Source organism: Maniola hyperantus, chromosome Z, assembly GCF_902806685.2.
Source record: "Maniola hyperantus chromosome Z, iAphHyp1.2, whole genome shotgun sequence".
Lineage (NCBI taxonomy): Eukaryota > Metazoa > Arthropoda > Insecta > Lepidoptera > Nymphalidae > Maniola > Maniola hyperantus.
The window spans coordinates 9,159,283-9,181,235 of record NC_048564.1 but is presented as its reverse complement, the minus strand read 5'-3'; the positions used below and the strand labels follow the sequence as shown (position 1 = coordinate 9,181,235).

General features: G+C 37.3%; 2 protein-coding genes across 2 annotated transcripts in view; one reads left to right on the top strand and one right to left on the bottom strand.

The window, feature by feature from the left end:
- Nucleotides 1–11,710, top strand: part of LanA (laminin subunit alpha) — a 45,005-nt gene extending 33,295 nt beyond the window's left edge. Inside the window, exons 48-62 of the mRNA XM_034983399.2 lie at nucleotides 302–499; nucleotides 1,097–1,245; nucleotides 1,469–1,747; nucleotides 2,359–2,572; nucleotides 2,915–3,238; nucleotides 3,459–3,642; nucleotides 4,354–4,492; nucleotides 5,022–5,254; nucleotides 5,690–5,773; nucleotides 6,793–7,017; nucleotides 7,451–7,623; nucleotides 8,019–8,258; nucleotides 8,702–8,863; nucleotides 10,151–10,382; nucleotides 10,930–11,710. Of these exons, the coding sequence (XP_034839290.1) occupies nucleotides 302–499; nucleotides 1,097–1,245; nucleotides 1,469–1,747; nucleotides 2,359–2,572; nucleotides 2,915–3,238; nucleotides 3,459–3,642; nucleotides 4,354–4,492; nucleotides 5,022–5,254; nucleotides 5,690–5,773; nucleotides 6,793–7,017; nucleotides 7,451–7,623; nucleotides 8,019–8,258; nucleotides 8,702–8,863; nucleotides 10,151–10,382; nucleotides 10,930–11,192 (3,099 nt within the window). The 3' untranslated portion in view covers nucleotides 11,193–11,710. The remainder of the gene's footprint in view (nucleotides 1–301; nucleotides 500–1,096; nucleotides 1,246–1,468; nucleotides 1,748–2,358; nucleotides 2,573–2,914; nucleotides 3,239–3,458; nucleotides 3,643–4,353; nucleotides 4,493–5,021; nucleotides 5,255–5,689; nucleotides 5,774–6,792; nucleotides 7,018–7,450; nucleotides 7,624–8,018; nucleotides 8,259–8,701; nucleotides 8,864–10,150; nucleotides 10,383–10,929) is intronic.
- Nucleotides 11,711–13,735: 2,025 nt separating this feature from the next.
- On the bottom strand, nucleotides 13,736–21,460 carry LOC117995895 (deformed epidermal autoregulatory factor 1-like). Its single transcript, XM_069508756.1, has 5 exons — nucleotides 19,943–21,460; nucleotides 18,823–18,879; nucleotides 18,564–18,743; nucleotides 15,735–15,964; nucleotides 13,736–15,260 (listed from the first exon to the last, which is right to left on the bottom strand). The coding sequence occupies exons 1-5, from the start codon at nucleotides 20,661–20,663 to the stop codon at nucleotides 15,069–15,071; spliced, it is 1,380 nt and encodes a 459-aa protein (XP_069364857.1). The 5' UTR covers nucleotides 20,664–21,460; the 3' UTR covers nucleotides 13,736–15,068.
- Nucleotides 21,461–21,953: the final 493 nt, after the last annotated feature.

Below are 21,953 nucleotides of genomic sequence, written 5' to 3'. Positions count from 1 at the left end.
GGAAGTTTTACATAATACCGATGAAAAGCTCGAAGCTTATTTTTCTTATTTATCTATTTGTCTTTTTGTTAAACCTAATTTTTGAAACAACTGAACTGATTTTACAAAAACTTCAACAATTAGGCATAACCAGAGCGATCTAAGCGATTAGGCATATAATCGAAAACAGTAGTCTCTAACTGCTACAATAAAATAAAATAATGTACTTATTTGCTAAGCCTCCGCTTTTTTTAATCTCTTCATGAAATGGTGCTAATTTTTTTTTAAATCAGGTCTACAATCAATAAAATACTTATTTCAGGCACGTACTGTAGCAAACCGTATACAAGTGGGAGTGACTTTCGACCGACATTCAACCCTTCAGCCTCGTTTGCCAGACACTATAGATGAAATGTCAACTTCAACACATGTATCTGCTTACTTCCGCACTAAAGAAAAGGACGGCTTCCTTCTATACCTTGGAAATCCGAAAGACACTATGCTGAGAAGAACTAAATCTGTAAGCTATTTGATTGGTTTGGTACTAAGTATAGGAAGCATAGTGATAAACACTCAAGCGTAACAATAAGGTCTTCCTCCAGGCTAGTGCTATAGGTACTTGGAAAGCCAGCTAGTCCGATTGTTGTATCTTCGTGCATGAGTATAGTGTAGTAATTATTATCGTAATAATCAGCCTAGCAGATTTATATGTATGTTTTCTCACGATGTTTTTCTTCACCGTTAAAGAAAGTGATATTAAATGATAAATGATATTAAATAGTGAAATTAAATTAACCACACATAACTCCGAAAAGTAGAAGGGCGTGCCCGAAATAGAACCCCGAACTCCCTAATAGGAGGCGGACGTTTTAACCACTTGGCTATCACGGTTCTTCTACTGTATTATAGTGCAGTGAATTTAAAGTACTACCATATTATCTCAATTGATGAAAAGTCTGTTAACGAGATTGAAAATCTTGTAATGCCATCTCCAGACAGTTACTTCGTCACAGTATGCAATAGCTGTAGATCCTTCTATGTATTTGAATAGTCATTAAGTGTCTAGTGTTTGTATGTGGAGACCACTACACCGTTCATAACTATTTTTCTTTTTTAGGACGACTTCATGGTAGTTGGAATACAAAATGGGTATCCGTATCTAATTATGGATATAGGTGATAGCGCAGAATCTGGCCGGGAACCAGCTAGAATAAGCAGTGACAAGTTTGTAGCTGACAACCGATGGTACCAAGTTATTGTTGACAGGTATGATAGTATCACGGGTATATTTCTTATTATAAAAAACAGATATTTAATAAGGAATTATTTTTATTTTGAAAAACTGACAAGGCTTTTTATAAAAATAGATTTTCTAAAATTATATTATTGAATCTGATGATCTGAATCTGTTTAAAATTGTATTTTTTATTTTTTATGACATATTGGAACCTCCATATAATAATAAATACCTACCTTCAACCTTTAACAGAGTCGGGCGCAATGTAAAACTATCAATTCGTGAAAGTCTCGACAATGGGTCGGAAAAAACATACGACAAAGATGCTGTTCTGCCAGGACAACATACTATATTCAACCTGGACAGGGAGAAATCAAAACTGTATGTTGGTGGCGTTCCATCAAACGCGAAACTGCAGAGCATAAACTTCCCAGCTTTTGAGGGTCAGATTGAAGAACTCATGATAGGCGATACTCCTGTAGGATTGTGGAACTCTGTTAGCGCCGCTAACTTGAAGGGAGCAAGGCAAAGGTATTTAATGCATAAATCACAAAATAAAAATAAACATTACAGAAATAACATGCCATCAATCATAGTTTCATAAATTCTACACTGTAATTCTATTAGTATTTAGAAGTTTAGGTCATAGATTAATTATTGGTCTCGCTATGGTTGAGGTATATTTTTCATGTTCTTTAGGTCAGTTATTTTATTGTACAACTTATTTTATATGCACGCTGTGACTATCCGTAAATTGGGTTACACGAGACCTATAGAACTCAAATATATTATCTAATTTAAGTGTATAATTCTGTGGGCGGTTCTGTGACAAATAAAATACACTGCTTCTCTAGTTACAGTTCTCTAATACAGTTATGTACGCAGATCTACGTGAAAACATACATAGATACCATACGTCTATCCTTATCTCTGGGTACGAATCCACTTCCTCAAAGATTTTTTTATCATCATCATCATCAATCGATAGACGTCCACTGCGGGACATAGGTCTCTTGTAGGGACTTTCAAGGTCTTGCGCCGCCTAAATCCAGCGGCTCTGTGTGAATCTTTTACAATTATGACCAAATCTTGTATTGCAACTTTCCGAAGTTATGTTGACATCAGACTCATTTTTTTTGTAGGGATAAATTGATAACGTCTCAGTCTGGTCCTCAAGAATACAGATTTAATGGACGTTCTCATGTAACGATGCCGGGCCGAGGGTACATAGGACCACAGAAAAATCAAGTCTTACTATTCTTCAGGACATACGCTCCTGACGGACTGATCTATGTTGTAGGAGAAGACAAACATTTCTTTTCATTACAAATGCAAGACGGTCACGTATATTTACAGGTATGTACTCATAATATAGACTTTTTGTTTTTGTTTTAGAATAACGTGCACTTATATGATAAGCGATTCAATTTGGCGTACTTCAGCGCGTCACTGATCGACACAGTTCTATAGTACCTAAATACCTATTCTATATGGCGAATTATTGCCATTCTTAATAAATGTGATAGATGTAGTATATACAGGATTGGCCAGGACATGGTGCGTAGACAGAGACTGAAACTGTTGTAGGCTTAAGACGTGGTGGCATGCGTCCCTGCTACTCGCCAATGTTTTCATGCATTTTCATATATTATATAGTATTTAATTAGACGTATTCGCTTTACCCAATTTCACAAACAGGTCTCGCTTGGCGATCCAAGCAACATGGTTATCCTGGGTACTCTAAAGACCTATAACGATGGCAAGTGGCACAAACTTGACGCAGGAAGATATTCAACTTCGTGTTCCCTTCGAGTAGACAATGAAATCGTAAAAAAAGTGGCAATTTCACCTGATAAGGAAATACTTGCACTTGATACGATGAACTTTGGTGGCAATAACAAGGGAATCATACAAGTAACAACTAAAGGATTTGATGGATGTTTAAGACAAATAAGCATTGATGGTATAAACATTGATTTGAGTGAAAATATAGAATCAGTTGGAATTGCTTACAGTTGCCAGGTAAGACTATTATATTATATGGATTACTTACATCTAGCTTAAGCATAAGCATTTGACAAAATCGTAAAGCTCAAAGACTGAAATAGATTGTTTCACATTCTTAGCTATGTTTAACAAAAATCGGTTTAAGACTATTTATTAATTAGCTTTTTTGTAGTCCTTTTTACTTTAGCATTCAAATATCGGAGGTGATTTTCATTTTTAACTCTTGTACTTCTAGTTTGCATCATTAGTCTCTCTGTCTGGCGACAACAGTTACTTGTGGTACAAGGACATAACAACTGAACACCTTCAGTTGACTCTAAAGTTCAAGACCTCGGATCCTGACGGTCTACTCTTTATTTACATCAGTCGAACCCAGACGACAACTATGCCTGACGGCATCTCACTGTCGCTTAAGAAAGGTAATTTTATTTGTTAACATCAATATGAACTTAAAATAAATGCCTTGTCTCTTTGTTGGACGATTTAAGTTTGATAAACGTCATCACAGTATCTAAATATACCTAAAGTCTTATTCACACATAAACAGTGAACTCACAGTACCGGCACCGTATCCTCAGAGCTCCATATCAGTACTACAGTGCTATCACAGTGTCTTCAATTCACACATGTTAGGGAGTTTTCAGTACTTTTGTGGATCTTCAGACTAGACGAGTGTGCATGTGAACAAAAAATCCGACAAAAAATATCGTCAAACAAATCACGCCTGTGCTTGGCGGCGTCGGCACTAACACTGAAGCACTGGATGTCACTGACACTGACAAGTGGGGATGGAGGCTTTCATAGAGAGTGTATGAAACTATAATTTTATCACGATACGGGAACTGTGACTTCACTGATATTATGTGACATTATATTATTTTCTTTGGATATAAAGGAATGAATAGGTCCAAACAGTTTAACTGATTTAGTTTTATTTGTTTACTTTTCGGAATTTCAAAAATTACTGTATATTAACTTACCGACGATAAGCTGTGACTTGTGAAAGAGATTATCTTTAACTTATTTTATGGCCGTACACATAATCTCTATTCACCGTGAGATCAGTCAAGCGCTTGATTTTTACTATGGCAAAAAAAATACAAATTTACCGAATGTCATTTCTATTTCAGGAAAACTAGTACTTATGAGTCAACGTGAAGTGTTAGATACAGGTCTTAATACATACAACGATTCTCAATGGCACGTGGTGTCTGTAACTCACAACAACAAAGCTTTACGGCTTGTGGTAGATGACTTCGATTACTTTAGGTAGGTATTTGTCGAATTACATAATATTAATTATAATATGGTGGGTTATTCAGGTACAAGTTAAATTAACTAACGAGACGTTGGTGCATAAATCTGCTATTTAGTAATTATAGAAGAATTAACGTTAGCTCAGGTGTCACTTTTCAAGTTGAAAACTTCAATTGTCTGAGATCATTTTTTTGGCTGCAGTTTTCATTTTTATTAGAACTAAAGTTGTGTGCTTCATCTAAATTTTCAAGTTTGAAATTTAGTTTTATCAATAATTAGCTTATGCTCGCGACTTCGTCCGCGTGGACAACAAAAATTTCAAACCCCCATTTAACCCACTTAGGGGTGAAATTCCGAAAATTCCTTTCTTAGTGGGTATCTACTCTTTACAAAGAACACACCCTCCAAATTTAATGTCTCTAAGACCAGAGAATGTGCTAAATTTCTAGTGGCTACAGAACTCTACTTTATGCGTGTCCCAATACGAACTTGGTCAGTTTCGGTAATGCGAGTGCAAGTAATGTGGTATTTATTTTAATAGTACGGATTCGCCGCCGGCACCGTTGCATATATTGGATGGTGTCCTCTTCATTGGGGGAGTGAAGGCTAACTATGTAGTTGGAGGCAAAGTGGGCTCTAAAGCCACGTTCAAGGGATGTATAGCAGATGCCAGCATCAACGGACGAGTTCTCAACCTCCTGGAGCCGTTCAGCAACCACAGTGTCACTTTTGGAAGATGCGGCAAAATAACTACCACTGGCGGCGTCCCACCAGGTATTTTCACCACCCCGGATGGTGAATTTGTAAATTATTTTTTACTATAGAGTAGATAGACGTACATACCTACGTGTGTGAATATACGCCCTACGATGTCTGTTTTAGGGTGGGTAAAGCCTTTTAAGCAGCTATGAGAAATGAAAAATCTTGTAAAAATCCATATCCATACTAATATCTGTTGCCTCTGTTTGTCTGCTAGTTTTTCGTGGCTCATCGTTTCAAGAAATTGACGAAATTTGGTACAGAGACAGCTTGCATCCCGGGGAAGGACATAAGCTACTTTTTATCCCGGAAAATCAAAAAGTTCCTACGGCATTTCTAAAATATCTAAATCCACGCGAGAGTTGCCACGGGCATCTACTAGAATAAAATAAATCAGTCTTCTGACCTCTCAAACTTAATACTTAAGTTTACCTATTCTCAAAATTCCAGATCAAACACTATGGCCAGTACAAGCTGGTGATGTTTTACCAACTCCTAAAATAATCCCAGAACAGGAAGGAACCACACAGACAGGTGAAAATTAATATAATAAAATGATCAATATCATGAAATTGTAAAGAATCGGTTATTCCTTTAAAAAAAAAAAAGTATAACAACAGCTAGCCTATTATGCTCGCAAATTCGTCCGAGTGGACTATACAAATTTCAAACCCCTATTCCACCCCCTTGGGGTTGAATTTTCAAAAAGTCCTTTCTTAACGGATGCCTACGTCATAATAGCTATCTGCATGCTAAATTTCAGCCCGATCTGTCCAGTAGTTTGAGCTGTGCGTTGATAGATCAGTGAGTCAGTCATGAGTCATCTTTTCCTTTTATATATATATAGATTAGGATTAGGATGCAGGTATAGAAAAACGGACGGAGCGCTAAAAGCGCTAGGTTTGGGGTGTGTCTCTTTCCTGCAAATACCAGACGCCAGAGTAAAATAAATGTATAATAACAATATAACATCCTGACTCCTGGCCTAAAGTGATGGATACCTTATATCAAAAGATTAATTCCTTAGCCTCTTTCTCACTCGAACCGTTTTTCGAGAAATGGGTAAGCCATAGAGATGGGGTAAGCTATCTAATTGATTGTAATATCTTTGTATAGCGCCTGTATCCATGACAACATGTAACTTTATTTAAATTTCCACGAATGATTTCCCAAATAAAATATAATAAAAAAAGCCCATACTTGCCTACTTGAAATTTAAAACACAACCTAAGGCTTCTCTACATAGTATAAAATAAAGTCGTTTCCCACTGTCTGTATGTATGTATGTATGAACGCATAGATATTTTAAACTATGCAACGGATTTTAATGCGGGTTTTACCAACAGATAGAGTGATTCAAAAGGAAGGTTAATAGGTATAGTTTAATTCTCAAAAAATTAGAGATCCCTAGAGAAATTGAAATAATGTGAATTAGGTCGGAAAAAAATCCTCTCATTTGAGAGTTTCCGAGGCAATGACACCACATTAGTATCTACATTGCACCCATGCGAAGCCGGGGCGGGTCGCTAGTATATTATAATTATTTCATACAGAGTCACCATTGGAACCCCCAGAGAGGCCTATAACAGAACCACCGACAGCTCCACCGCCTGTCACAACCACTGTTCTCTCCTCAACAAGGACTCCATTCATAAACACAACCACAAGAAGATCAATGCTCACTACCAGGAAAATGCCTCCGCAACCTGAAACTGGGTGCGCACTGGCGTATGATCCACAATATACAATCGGTGATCCCGAAGAGGGTTACAGATTCGGTAAGTAAATATTACATACATAATACACATCTGCTTACCCCTAACTACGTCCTAACCACTAGGCTAACACAGCTGACTTTTTTACCAAAGTTTAAAAAATTTATCAAAAGTATGCTACTGAAAAAAGCATAATACACAATCAAAGATGATGCGTGGGATTGCAATTACTTTTATACATAGCATAATAATATTATTGTAAATCAAATTTTTGAAAAGAGCAGCCGCTGAGTTTCTTTTGTGCTGGTAGGAAAGGCCTTCCAAACCAGTAGATGTATTAGACGGCACAAAAGTAGGTATGTATACCTATACTTGTAAAAGTTTATTTGAATAAAAAATCTTTCTATTTCTAATGAAGATAACATTGATAGCGTTTTTCCATTTGGCGTGAAAAATCTCTACAGAAACTCAAGCATTAAATTTAATGTTCCACTAGGTACAAAAAATGACAGTCGGATAGAATACGCAAAGTTACCTGGCCGGCAACTGGACGGTTTCGATCTCACTATCACATTCCGGACTTTCGACCAACACGGAGGGCTCATGTTCTACGCAGCAGCTGAGAGAGCGCCGGGTCAATTTTTAGCTCTTTATATGAAAGAAGCAAAAGTAAGTCCGTCCCTTTTTCAGTTTTAAGGGCTCAACGTTGAATGCAGACTATTACAGTACAGACGGCACGAAAAACGAACTTTGACCTAGAAAGCGGTCTCCTGAATCAGTTGTAAAATAGGGGTTATAATAAAACAAGGTTCCATCTTAGGGCCTTTTCTGTTCCTCATTGACATTAATGATCTTCCTTACCTCGCTAAGGATAATTACGGGATAGTATTGTTTCCTGACGATACATCACTTTTGTTTCAAATTTATCGGTATCAAAAAACTTTTGACAAAGTAAACAATTCCCTCAAAGCTGGCACATAACAATTATATTTTCTTTAATAGGTAGCCCTATTTCACGCCTGTTGAGCTGTTCCAATTTACAACATGGTTTTTGCTTTGCGCAGCTCCACTTCTCATTCAACTGCGGTGGCGCGACCGGAGAAGTGATATCCACTGGTACATACAGTGACACCGATTGGCACACAGTGACGCTGGTCCGAAATGGTGGTCACGGCAAGCTTACTGTCGTAAATGAGTGGATCGGCGAAGCGAGCGTCACGTGCAATTCGCCCGCAGTTCTCACGGCGCCTTTCTATTACGGCGGCTTGAGAAATGTTTCTAATAGTATCGGACGTAATCTCAAAGTGAGTTATAACGCGTAAAATTAAACTCTTTACGCGCCATTTTTACTTTTGGTGTCAAATTTCACTTTTGAAACTACAGTTGACCCATAGGCTTAAAATTGCACGTGAGGAGTAATTTTTTACGGACTATATTTACATTAGGTATACCAAAGATATTATAAAGTTCCAGAGAAAGCTCATAATCAGTAACCTTAAAAACTGAAAACATTCGAACCTACGCTAGTGTAACGACACGCATGCGTTAGAGGCGCTAACTACCGAGACTTTTGAGCAAAACGACGACGAGAATGCTTCAAAACATGGCCGCCCGTTAGTAGTCTACATAAGTCATTAATTTCCCCGAACGACTGTTCTTCCTGACATACCTGATACTTATCCAACCCAATATTATGAGAATGATACCTTTGCTTTGTACCACTTTAACATGTAGTATATTGTTTCAGAACTTTTACCAACCATTTAAGGGATGCCTCAAGGGCCTTATGATGAATGCGCAATACGTTACCGATATTCTTCTAAGAAGCAATTCCCTTCGTTGCACAGATAACGTGGAAGGCGGGGTTTACTTCGGCCCTTCGAGCAACGGTCATAGCAATTATTTGAAAGTAAGTTCATTATAAAAATAAATAATTTAGCTAGGCATGTGATAAGTAAGTCAGATCGTGCTTGGAATACTGCAGTCACCCCTATAATGGCTCCACTAAGTACCAACTGGAGGCTCAAGATGTCGCTGATCATCTAACTTAAAGACTCATAGGCGACGACTCTCCTTTACTGACGCAACTTCAAAGCCATCATCATCATCAGTGCCATTAGGTTGCCGGCTTATCGGTGTTTTAAAGGATATACTAGAATTATGCTCACGACTTCGTCCGCGCGGACTACACAAATTTCAAACCCCTATATTAATGAATTTTCGAAAATCCTTTCTTAGCGGATGCCTACGTTATAATAGCTATCTGCATGCCAAATTTCAGCCCGATCCGGCCAGTAGTTTGAGCTTTGCGTTGATCGATCAGTCTGTCAGTCAGTCCGTCAGTCAGTCACCTTTTCGTATTTATATATTATACTTATATTTAGATTTCGAAGTGTACCCAGAAACTTATACATCTTGTCCCTCCTTCACCTTTTTACCACAGTATCGCAAGACATCGGGCGAACTTCCATTCTTGTCGTCGACATTCTATCTACACTTGCAAGAAACGTTTTGCGTCATCATACGCAAGACTACGGTTTAGAGTACTTTTCCGCAAACTGTGTTTCCTACTTATTACGATCCGGGTATCTATTGTCTAAAACAAGAATAGACTTATTCTAGGTAAAAGCGTCCCATCTTAGGCCACATCATCACTTTCTATTAGGTATGATTGTGGTCAAGCGTGTGCCTTTAATTAATAAATAAAAAGGTTGCCACCTGCCTATTAATATTCCCCTGTGGCTAAAAGCGTCTCACCTAGATAATATATATTTATCAGAGCCATCACAATGTGTCACAGAGAAAGGTTTTACTACCAGAGGTTCGACGAAGCCAACTAGACAGAGCAGTCGAACGGTAAAGCGGGTCCTTACCGCACGATTGCTCTGCCCCAATAACTCAAGGACCTATATGGCGAAGTCGTTGTGGTCGTTATATACCTCGAGATCAAAGGCGTCGGATTAAGTACTGTGTCTCTCCTTATACCGTGCTTGTGTCGTAGACTCTGTTCAGTGACGCTCGAGGTGCAGTTTTCGTTGCGTTGCGACATACGGCAGCTTTGTTAAAGGTTTACTAGTCAACCACCACGCCTTTTTTATTGCGAGGTACATATCAGGTGACATCATAAAATAACAGCCAATGTTAGTTGCAATGTTATCGAAAGAATAATAATTAGAATTAATACTTGAATTTTCAGCTCCTAGAAAACTTCAGGATTGGGTATGAAATCTCAATCTCAATGGAGGTGAAACCGCGGAATTCTACCGGTCTTTTGTTGAGTGTACACGGAAGGAAAGACTACATGGTCTTAGAGCTGATGGAAAACGAAGTCCTGGCCAATGTAGAGAATGGAAGGGGAAATTTCAGTGCCAGCTACAAGTTAGGTAACAAATTCTCCCTCTGCGATGGCAATTGGCATAAAATACACGGTAAGTTACATATCTCATTGATTTCAAGTTTGTTAAAAAAACGAGAAAAATATAATTTACATAATAATCTTTTCACGTCAGTAAATTTTTTAAAAAATCTTTGCCACACCAAGACTCATCACTAAAGAAGTCTAGGAGAGATCGCTTTAGCGATAGAACTGCCTACTGCACCCAAATGCTCGTGTTCTGCTTTCCTGTTGTATATTATGAGGGTGTGCAATAAATAATTCAAACAAAAAAACAAAATTAACTATTGCCACGGTAACAAAGAGTGGTGAAAGCCTAATTAACATTATGGAGAATTATTTATTACACACATCCTTGAGAACGTTATAGAAAACGCTCAGGTATGCAGGTTTCATCACGATATTTTTCTTTACTGTTGAAGCAAGTGTTATTTAATTTAATAAAACGCACGTAACTCCGAAGTTAGAGATGCGTGCTCGGGATTGAACCCAGAACCTCCCGAATAGGACACCGACATCTTAACCACTAGGCTATTAAGGCTTAATGCCATATGCCAATAAAAAATGTTTTTAATTTGCAGCGGTGAAGTCCCACCACGTGGTGTCAGTTGGTGTGGACGGGCACTTCTCCGACCCCGGCTTGGGTGTATCGGGCTCGACGGATACTCGGTCTGCGATCTACATCGGTGGCCACGAACGACCGATAAACAGAGTGCGCGGAGTTCGCTCCAAGCGGGGATTCACCGGCTGCATCAGAAACATTACCATAAAAGACAACCCAGTGCAAATACCATTGAGTGCTGCAGGCAGAAATACTAATATTGGAATTTGCCCTAGCGATTAAGTAGAAAATGTATTCAGTATCAGTAACGGCCGACATTAGTAATAATCAATCCTACCTGTAATCTTTCTATAGGTTGCTTAGCAACTTTATTTCTCAAAAAAGAAACGGTCAAGTGTGAAGCAAATTCGCACACGAAGGCTTCCGTACCATCGTACAAGAAATAGCACTTAATTTTTTTGTGAACCACACATTCCTGGCTTTCGGATTTTTTCTTTACTTGTGCTATAAGACATTGCTACCTGCCAAATTTCATGATTCTAGGTCAACGGGAAGAACGCAATAGGATTTGACTCTCCTTGACTGCTCTTGACAGACCGACAGATAAACAGATAGAACGCTAAAAATTATACATTACTGACAATCAACAATGTCGCTAAGTAACTTATCGGTAGATTACGGATAAATTGATCATAATCAATATTTATTCATTTTGGCGGCTAATCATTGCCCTAAGTGCACCACAGAATTTGTGCAAAAGCTAATAGTTTCAGTGAGTTTATTAAAAACCAAAGATCCATTGTTTCGAATTTTTATTTCTAGTAGATTTGTTGATAAGATCAGTTGAGTGAACTAACGGATTTCTTCTAACTAGTTCTGTGACTAAAACAACATTCTAATACAGAACTACAGGGATTATTGACAAAAAAATTGCGCGGGGTTTTTTTCGCTCGCGGAATTCTGCTAGATTTATTTAGTAACAACCGAACGTTGAAGTGTACCTATTTGAATTTAAAAACACCTAACGACCTTAGGAACTATCCTAAGGTTTTTAGGAACTATCCTAATTCCGCGAGCGAAAAAAACCCCACGCAATTTTTTTGTCAATATAGTTCCTAAGGTCGTTAGGTGTTCTTAAATTCAAATAGGTGCTTACACTTCAACGCGCTTTTAAATTTCAACGTGTTTTATTTTTTCGGTTTGTATCTCAATTTTAAAGCAATCTTAAATTTTAAGATATTGGAAAATATTAAGGAGCATTCTTAAATTTTCAGTCGTCCTGAAATATGTGATTTGACACAATAATTCAATTAATTCTCCGGCAGTATGGTGCAGCCGTACCTTAGACTAATAACAAATATAGCAAAATTCCGCGACGCTTTGAAGCTTGCAAATAAATAACATAGTTTATCTTACTTATAGCCGAGTCGTAATTTTTATTTTACGATACTCAGGAAATATACATAAAACTCAACACACAGACATTAAGAAAAGTGAGTAAGGTTTTTACGTGCCTTTAAAAACCGATAACTATAAATTGGCTCGAGATACAAGCTAGCAAAGATGCGTACATGTACACACTATCACAACTCTATCCCACAGATTTTGTTGTTCAGAAAATAAGGCACGTCTGGCGGCAGTGGGATCTTGGCACATGGCTCTGTACCAGAAGTTCAAAGGTTAAATTACAAGATATAGCCCTTTCTTTCATTCCATAGACCTAAATTCTTGGAAAATCTCTTAGAATAAATTAAGAGTGTAAAATTACTTAAAACTTTTTTATTTGGAAATTCGTTATCTATATATATAAAAGGAAAAGGTGACTGACTGACTGACAGACTGATCTGATGCATCGGGACTGATGGATCGGGGCATGCAGATAGCTATTATGACGTAGACATCCACTAATAAAGGATTTTTGAAAATTCAACCCCTAAGGGGTGAAATAGGGGTTTGAAGTTTGTATGAAAGTCAGTTAGTTTTGAAGTAAGAATCGTGAAATTTTGTATTTACACAAATTGTTATAAACATAGAAAACGTGTATCATGGTTTTTGAAAAATTTAGCCCCTAAGTAGAAAATTAAGGGGTTTGAAATTTGTATGAAAGTCTGTCAGTTTTAAAATTTGAATCAAGATATCGAGTATATAAATGTAAGTATATATTATAGAAAACAGATGACGTAGGCATCCGCTTAGAAAGGATTTTGGAAAACTAAACCCCTCAGGGGTTAAAATAGGGGTTTGAAAATTGACACTGTTTTAACCCCTGAGGGGTTTAGTTTTCCAAAATTATTTTTAAGCGGATGCCTACGTCACCTGTTTTCTATAATATATACCTACTTACATTTACATACTCAATATCTTGATTTAAATTTTAAAACTGACAGACTTTCATACAAATTTCAAACCCCTTAATTTTCTACTTATGGGCAAAATTTTTCTTACTTCAAAACTGACAGACTTTCATACAAACTTCAAATCCCTATTTCACCCCCATAGGGGTTGCATTTTTAATGCCATATTTTATTAAGCTCATATTATGTTAAAATCTCATTGTTAAAGATCAACCCTAAGGGTGTAAAATAGGAGTTTAAATTTTGTTTACTCCACGCAGACGAAGTCGCGGGCATAAGCTAGTTCGAAATATATATCAGTGATTGGACTACAAATGCTTCTAATTTATCTCTCGCTTTTATGCAATATACCTACCATAAATACTAAAATCATTCTATCCTATATCAATAGCTGAAAAGCATATTCATTTATATGTGTACAGGAAAATCTAAGTTCTATAATTTACACAATTTTTAATAAAACTAAACCAACCCATAAAAGAAATTCATTTATTAATAAAATACTGATAAAATACCCAATAAGAGTAAACATTTACCTAACCATTAAAACCACTCAGGTAAAGGTCTTTACTTAATACAATCGCATTGCTCCGATAGAGAAAATTTTTGCGAGCTAAAAAACTATAAAATCATCTGCGCCCGCATGCGCGTCCGCAGCTTGCGCTGGAGCGAGCGGTTGTAACAAGTGATGGCCATAAAGCTGATGTCTTAGAGCCTGCACAGACGAGGAACTATTGTCAGTGGAGGACAAGTCTCTCATGTTTTCCTACAGTAATCCGCTGTCCATCGTGTGCGTTATGCAATGCAGTTTTGCGACTCATTTTTGTCCTCTGCGGATAATAGTCCCTAGTCTGTGGACGCCATAATGGATAACCATAATAATTTTCAGAATATTAATAATTAATTTTATGTAAATTTATTAATATTAATTTTATGTAAATTTATTTTTTCGGTTTACCGATACACTCACTTAAAACAACAATTAACGAGTGAGAAAATAACAGAAATATAATTCATTCCACTATAGGACTATCTATTTAATTCTATTAGCCTTAACGAAAGAGGTATAGGGCCTGATACGCTATAAATATTAACACGCGAAGTATCGCAATATAACCCGGATGTTCTTGAAATCCTGCGATACCCGAATTACGATACGGTATTGACAGTATAGCACCCCCATTGATACAGATCAGTGACTGGGAACAATGTCGGTGAGATACTCTCTCTCCACTGTCACTGGTTTGTCGCAGCGGCAAGGGATCAATGGAAAATTCTCGCTCAGCGACGCACTCTTGACGGTTAAAACACTCGCACAGTTAACGCAGGGATTCATTATATGTTTCAAGCGACCAGCACGTGTAATAGCCTATCGCACTTGTACACTCACTCATTGCCCAGCGACAATACTTTTCCAACTACACACTCGCTTCACGTCGCTCACCAACTCGTTTTTCTAAAACGTCAGCGGGCAGACGAGTGCCTTAAGGTCCATGCACTTACGTGCTGCAAATACAGGTCAGGGAAAAATCTTCGCCTAATTACACTAATCCTAAAAGGTAAACAAGTCACTTCCTGCAGAAACACGAAAGCGACGCGCTATGTAAGGCACATAGGTCGTTTTTACCGCAAACTTGCAATGGAACCGTGAGAAAAGTGAACAACCAACTCAAGGGCCTGGCAAAGTGCATAAATTACGCGTTCCTCTCTGCGATTAGTTTACCTTAGGAAAAATAGACACAATTTTAAAATGTCCAATAGTTTGCACCTTGATATTTTGAATCCCACCTGTATGTTTTGTGAACTATTCATGTGGATTTTCAACGATAAGCATTATGGACTGATGCTGTTCGCTGTCCGTATGGATTGCTGGAACAGTTCGTAGACATTCAATTTGATGGGATGCCCAGTCCTTTTTTTGGCAATATGTCGAACAATACGGTGTCCTTCGGCAAAGAGAGCACTCAGCCGATGCTTCGCGATTGCAATTTGCACACTGAAAATAATACATTTTTATATATGTGTTACAGTTTCGATAGACCTATAGTTCGCAACAGGTCGAGATGGCAAATGGTTTATGAGGCGGGCGGACGCCCCGCACCGGGTTAACGCGGGGGCTGTGCAGGGCGTCTCACCCCGATTGCCATCTCGACCTGTGGTATCTACCAGAGAAAGGATTCTTAATATCGGTCCAGTGAGTTTTTCTACGCCGCAATCGGCATCGTATCGGAACGCTAAATCGCTTGGCTGCACAGCTTTTCCGGAGGGTGGTGGACCAGACGAGAGCCAATTAGCCAAGGAGAGTGCCTCCCATTTATTTCACCACAGCTCTCACCACTGCTTAGGGGATGTCGTCACAACACATTTATCTGAGTGGTGAAGACTAAATTGCCTGATTGCCAAATCAACGTACAGGTCAAATTTTTAGCTTTAATTAGAAAAACTATAGTATCATGATGTTTAGGTGTACCTTTTTGGAGACTGATTCGTCAACACTATGCAGTGAGACCTGTTCGGAGTCTACCGAAGCGTCGACACTCGCGAGTACCGCGGATGCACGTTCCTGTTCGAGCCTGTCAAATTGCCTGGCACTCATAATTCTTACATCTTCAACACACTGCTTTAATTCACTGGAAAGCTGCATTAGAGAGTGTCCGACATCTTCTAACCTCTTTAATACCCTGTTCATTTCTGGAAGATCTAAAATTACAAACAATATTAAAACAATTTGATAATTTCATCAATTTTTTTAAGGCTTCTGATATTGATATTCGATTTACGAATATCGTATTCGATCGCAAATGTGATGGGCACAGTTGGTCTGAAAACATAATTAATATACACCCACTTTACAATAATTGCTTTGCTAGAAAAAAGATCTTAAAGTAGATTTGTAGGCTTTGCAGGATGAATTATATCAATACAATCAGAAGCATAATGTTTTGCAGACAATTCTCTAAATGGATAAGCAGTTTGGTACAGCCGTAAGTTAAGATCGCAAATGCACAATAATTATTATCTTTATTGCAATGCTGTCATAAACATTTACGCTCGGTACAAAATCAAGGCACAAGGATCGGAATAATTTCGCACATTTCGCTTGAATGATTGTATTTGAGTACAAAGGCAAATCCGCTAATTTATGGTCATAGTATAGCAGGTAATAATTGCTTTGCTAGAAAGAAGCTCTTAAAGTAGATTTGTATAAAACGCTTTGCAAGATGAAATTAGATCAATACAATCAGAAGCATAATGTTTTGCAGACCATTCTCTAAATTGATAAGCAGTTTGGTACAGCCGTAAGTTAAGATCGCAAATGCGCAATAATTATTATCTTTATTGCAATGCTGTCATATACATTTACGCTCGGTACAAAATCAAGGCACAAGGATCGGAATAATTTCCCACATTGCGCTTGAATGACTATTGTATTTGAGTACAAAGGCAAATCCGCTAATTTATGGTCATAGTATAGCAGGATTTTTGTTCATAAATGTAACTTAACTAACAACTTGTATTATAAAAGTATATCTGGCATTCTTTCTGTACTATCATTTCACAGCTATCTTGCACAGTGATCTTGATAAGAATTTGAACTTTACTAAGGTACTAGCAGACCCGCCCCGGCTTCGCTCGGGTGGAATTTAGAAAATCGAGGTGGGGGATGAATTTCCAAAAATCCTGGTACACGTATTTCTTCATTAGTGACCGAAAACCCAAATACCAATTTTCATGCAAATAACTTGAAAAATGACTGACTTTCATACAAACTTTCATTCCCTATTTAACCCACTTAAGGGTGGAATTTCGACAAATCCTTTCTTAGTGGATACCTACTCTTCACAAAGAACACACCCTCAAAATTTCATGCCTCTAGGACCAGTGGTTTAGGCTGTGCGTTGATATATATGTCAGTCAGTCAGTCAGTCAGGACTTTGAATTTTATATATATAGATTATTGATTATCTTGTTAATGTGACGTAATTGAGATGTGTACCTACACATATTCTTACTTGGATACTGATCTGCTGTTTTATTTTTAACTAGCTGACTAGACTAGATTTTTTTAATACTTTAAATTTTTCTCTCCGTAAGAACCATCCTCGTACTTCAAGGAATATTATAAAAAAATATTAGCGAAATCGGTGCAGCAGCAACACATTCAGCGATTCATTTTTATATATAGAGATATTTAACTCTTATAGTTCCCATCCCGATTGCCATTTCAAACTTACACGTACCCATGTACGTGGATAACGTCGCAAACAAGGCAAATAGACGTAAGAAATGAAATTCGTAATTTTTTAATCATATGAGATCGCCAGGCATCACGTAATGTATTTCACATATTAATTATCTACATACAGGATTCGCAAATATTTTCTGCATAGCGAACGTACATAAATAAATGTATGTATGTATTGAAGGCACTTAAATAATTATCACAGAAAATTAAAGGGGAGAAGTCATGCACTTCAACTACAAGAGACTGTCTGAGGAGTGCATATATCTATACCCTATCCACGGAATGAAGTTAGTATAGCGCTCTCTCTGTTTGGCTCTATCATTTGTATGGGTAGGTAATGGAGAGAACGGTGTACTAACTTACCCGCAGAAGTTAATAAAGCGCTCTCTCTCTATTTGGCTCTATCATTTATATGGGTACGTAACAGAGAGAGCGCTGTACTAACTTACCCGCGGAAGTTAATAAAGCGCTCTCTCTATTTGGCTCTATCATTTGTATAGGTACGTAACAGAGAGAGCGCTGTACTAACTTACCCGCAGAATGAAGTTAGTATAGCGCTCTCTGTTTTTGTATAGGATTAGGTAGAGAGAGCGCTAAATTAACTTCGTTCCGCGGATAGACATAGACATGTTTGTCCTTAAATAAACCATCTAAAAAATTAATATTACTGATCATTATGCAAATATAAGTTTTACAGTGTTAGTTATTAAATCAATATAATGTAGGTAATGAACACACAGTAACTAAACAGTTCTTATGTTAGCAGAAATAAAGCAATATTCGCTCATAAAACATGAATACACAAATATATATTCGCAAAACCAAATAGCAGATTTAATAGACAAAATGAAAGTCAAAATTAGCATCATAATTTAAAATTAGCATCGAAATAAAGTTGTTTCCTTGCCTTAAAGGTCCCAAATAATATCACTAACTCGATTTGATTGTTTTAATAATTCATGAAGAAAAAATAAAGGTGCCACTTGGTTATATCTATCTATCAATCATTTTAACTCAGAAGTATCACATTTAGAGAAATTGATATTTAGTCACCTGATGTATTCATTTCTGGACTCGCCAACAGTTGATAGTCTGTGTTTGAGTCAAGGCCCACTGAGATTGTGTGCCAAGCTTCTTTGGAATGACTGTTACTGCTTGTCTGATCAATATTGTCAATATCAGCTTCAGTGAGAGAACTTTCACTTTTCACTTTTATTTTCTTTTCTTCTAGACCTAATAATAATTTAATAAAATAATCTGAATATTGAGAACCTACCTTAACAACTATAAAATTACAAAATGTTCACATTACCTTCTTGATTTTTTCTTTTTCGTTTATAAGGAGTGAATAATCTAATTGGTCCCATTGCTGTAAATAATTAAAACATTATGTTATTATGAGGGAATTATCTGGGCGCCTGACCCAATATTGTTATGTCAGGCAAAACAAATGTTTCATACTTATACATAACTAGCTTATGCTTGCGACTTCGTCCGCGTAGACTACACAAATTTCGAAACCCTATATTATTATCCCCTCAAGGGTCAAATTTTCGAAAATTCTTTCTTAGCAGATGCCTATGTTATAATAGCTATCTGCATGCAAAATTTCAGCCCGATCCGTCCAGTAGTTTGAGCTGTGCGTTCATAGATCAGTCAGTCAGTCACCTTTTCCTTTTATACATATATATAGATATACTATGAAGTATCAGCAAGTAGTTTCAGAGCACAGCAACAAAATGTTGAATCAAATACAAATTCATTACTTTGCATTGCCCTAAATCAACAATGACATGGTGCCCCTACCAGGCATTGCTTCTTTTAAACAGCTTTCTTCTAAACAGTTATTGTATAGTGATATTACCCACAAAATAATGTTTTTATATTCATTACTTAAAACATTTTTAGTATTTGATTCAATCTTTTTGATGGCTTAGAAGTGAGGTCTACACAGACAATATGGTATGGAAGAACAGTGATGGAAAATATATCAACACGCTAAAATATCTCATGACTTGTAACTAATAATATAAGAATCCTTCTTTCCTGAACTACTAGTTATTTATGATCTCGTAATAATTAATGCAGTATCATTTAAATAGATTGACAATTTAAAATTACTTAGAATTTAATGCTCCATTGCAATGTGATACAATTATTAGTTTACAACAAATTAGCTTTAACCTTTTACCAATGTAATTTGATACCCAGTGAAACTAGAATAACCCTAAAATATAAACAGTATATAATAACGTTTAATCATACTATTGTTTACTGTCCTTGACTATACTAAGTAAATCTAAAAATACATTGGCTTTATTTACTATATTAAAGACAATATAGTAACTAACATTACATAATGAAAAAAACATGTTCTAGTATTGTTTCCAACTAGGTTCATCTAGTAATAATTATAAAGTGGAACAATATACCCGTCTGGTCATCACAGCATGCCCCACAGGTACAACTGGTTGCATGTGGAGTCAGTATGCCCTCATCAATCAATGCCTGTATACTTCTCCCGCCAAATCTTATTGAGCGCTTCCAATCCTTACTTGATGCTCTACCACACAATGCTTCAAATTCGCTTGGTGTGTACCATTCCATTCCATACTTTATGCATCTACCTCGACCTCCAGATCCTAACCTCAGTTTATGAAGCTCCGCTGAAGTATTCTTGCACCTCACGGGTAAAATGGACATCTTCGCTATTTCGACCCATGATCTCAATGATTTACTAGTAAATGTTGTGTTTGTTTGTGCGTTTTTCTGGTCGCGAGCCGTCGGCAGGGACGGCGTGTCTCGTGTCACTAAGTGCGTGGGCTTTATGTCCTCCGGTACCGAGCCACCCGAGATGAAGCCGTTGTCTACACATATCATAGGCTTGAAATGCTGCAGCTGGTCCGATGTTATGACATTAAATGTTGAGCCCGCGATGAGTGTGCCGACCGGCAGCGACGCGGGCACCGTGACGACGCTATTCGAGTCGCTCGTCCGCCGGACCGCCTTGATCCCAGTCGACAAAACTGTGCCGTCATCAGAGCAATCGGCACTATGCTCGACCACGACCGCATTCGACAGAGAAGAATCGGTTTCGGCTACTTCGGTAATGTCCGGCATAACGACGTTGTCCGAACTTCTGTTTTTCGCCATTCCTTTCTTCCGCCCGCCCCTGTTAGCCCCTCGTGACGCGACCGAATTTTGAAACAATCGTGATCACAACATAAAACTTTTAAGTAGATTTCACAATCACACCGTATTACATCCATTCCAGTTGGTTGCGAATTGCGATCGCCTGGATCGCCACCACAGAGTACATTGGTATAATCCGCCACATAACGCCTTCAAAGAGTATGTAATCACCTGACACCTTGACTTGACCATGACATTATTTTTTTTTCTGGTCGGTGGTGGACTAAGGGCCGGTTGTTTCAAACCATTGGTCTTCGTAAGATCCGTTCGTTAAAATTTAACGGACGTAGACGAACTTTAACATCTGTTAATTTAAGTGCGTTGCTTCATTGTACAAAAAACTGTTCGTCATTGTTATTTTGGTTGCGAAACTAACCCTAAAAATTAACTTACTTCTCCGTATCCTTTTCTTATTTCATTTTAAGTATATTAAATTATATACATAGTTATTAATATTGCTACTTCGCATTTTAAACACTTTTTCTTTCTTACAAAATCTTCAAAAAAACTATCATTAAAAGCTTTGAATTAAATTGATTCCATTATAATTTGTAAATAAAATATTCCGTTTGTAAGAAGTATGAAGTTACGAACTGATTTGACGATCACCAATGGCGCCAGCACTGGTTAACGTAAACGTAACTTTTTAACGAACGTTAGCGCTAATAGATGCTGAATCAACGCTTTTTCTTTACTTACGTTCGTTAGCGCCATATTTAAAGGTTACGTGTCCGTCAAAGTTTGTTGAAACAACCGGCCCTTAGATGAATGAATGGTGGACGTGGACATGACAATAAAAAAAATTGTCTCTACACTACAGCAGCTGCTCTGCAACAGACATTGCAGCATTATTGGCGGCATATATTCAAAGAGTGAAAAACTGGGAAAACGTACATGATAACATAATATTATCATGATAATTAAAACCTACCTATAAATATATCAATTAGCCACTTTTACACTTTCATGTAATATTGATGTTGGCTGATGTTAATAAATAGTTATCGGTTTTTACAAACCGATAATTGCAAATTATATCTATAGGTGTTAGTGCGGCGTATTTTATCGGTACAGCTGTTATCAGATTTTAAGTCACAACTTGGAACTGAGAACTTCTATGTTGAAATTATTGATATTCTGCCAACAGACTTTTGTGCACAGACCACTGTTATTAACATTAAAAACTAATTACTAGGTACTACTTAGTAGGTACTTAAATAACGGATGAGTGTAGATATTTCTAATACTGGA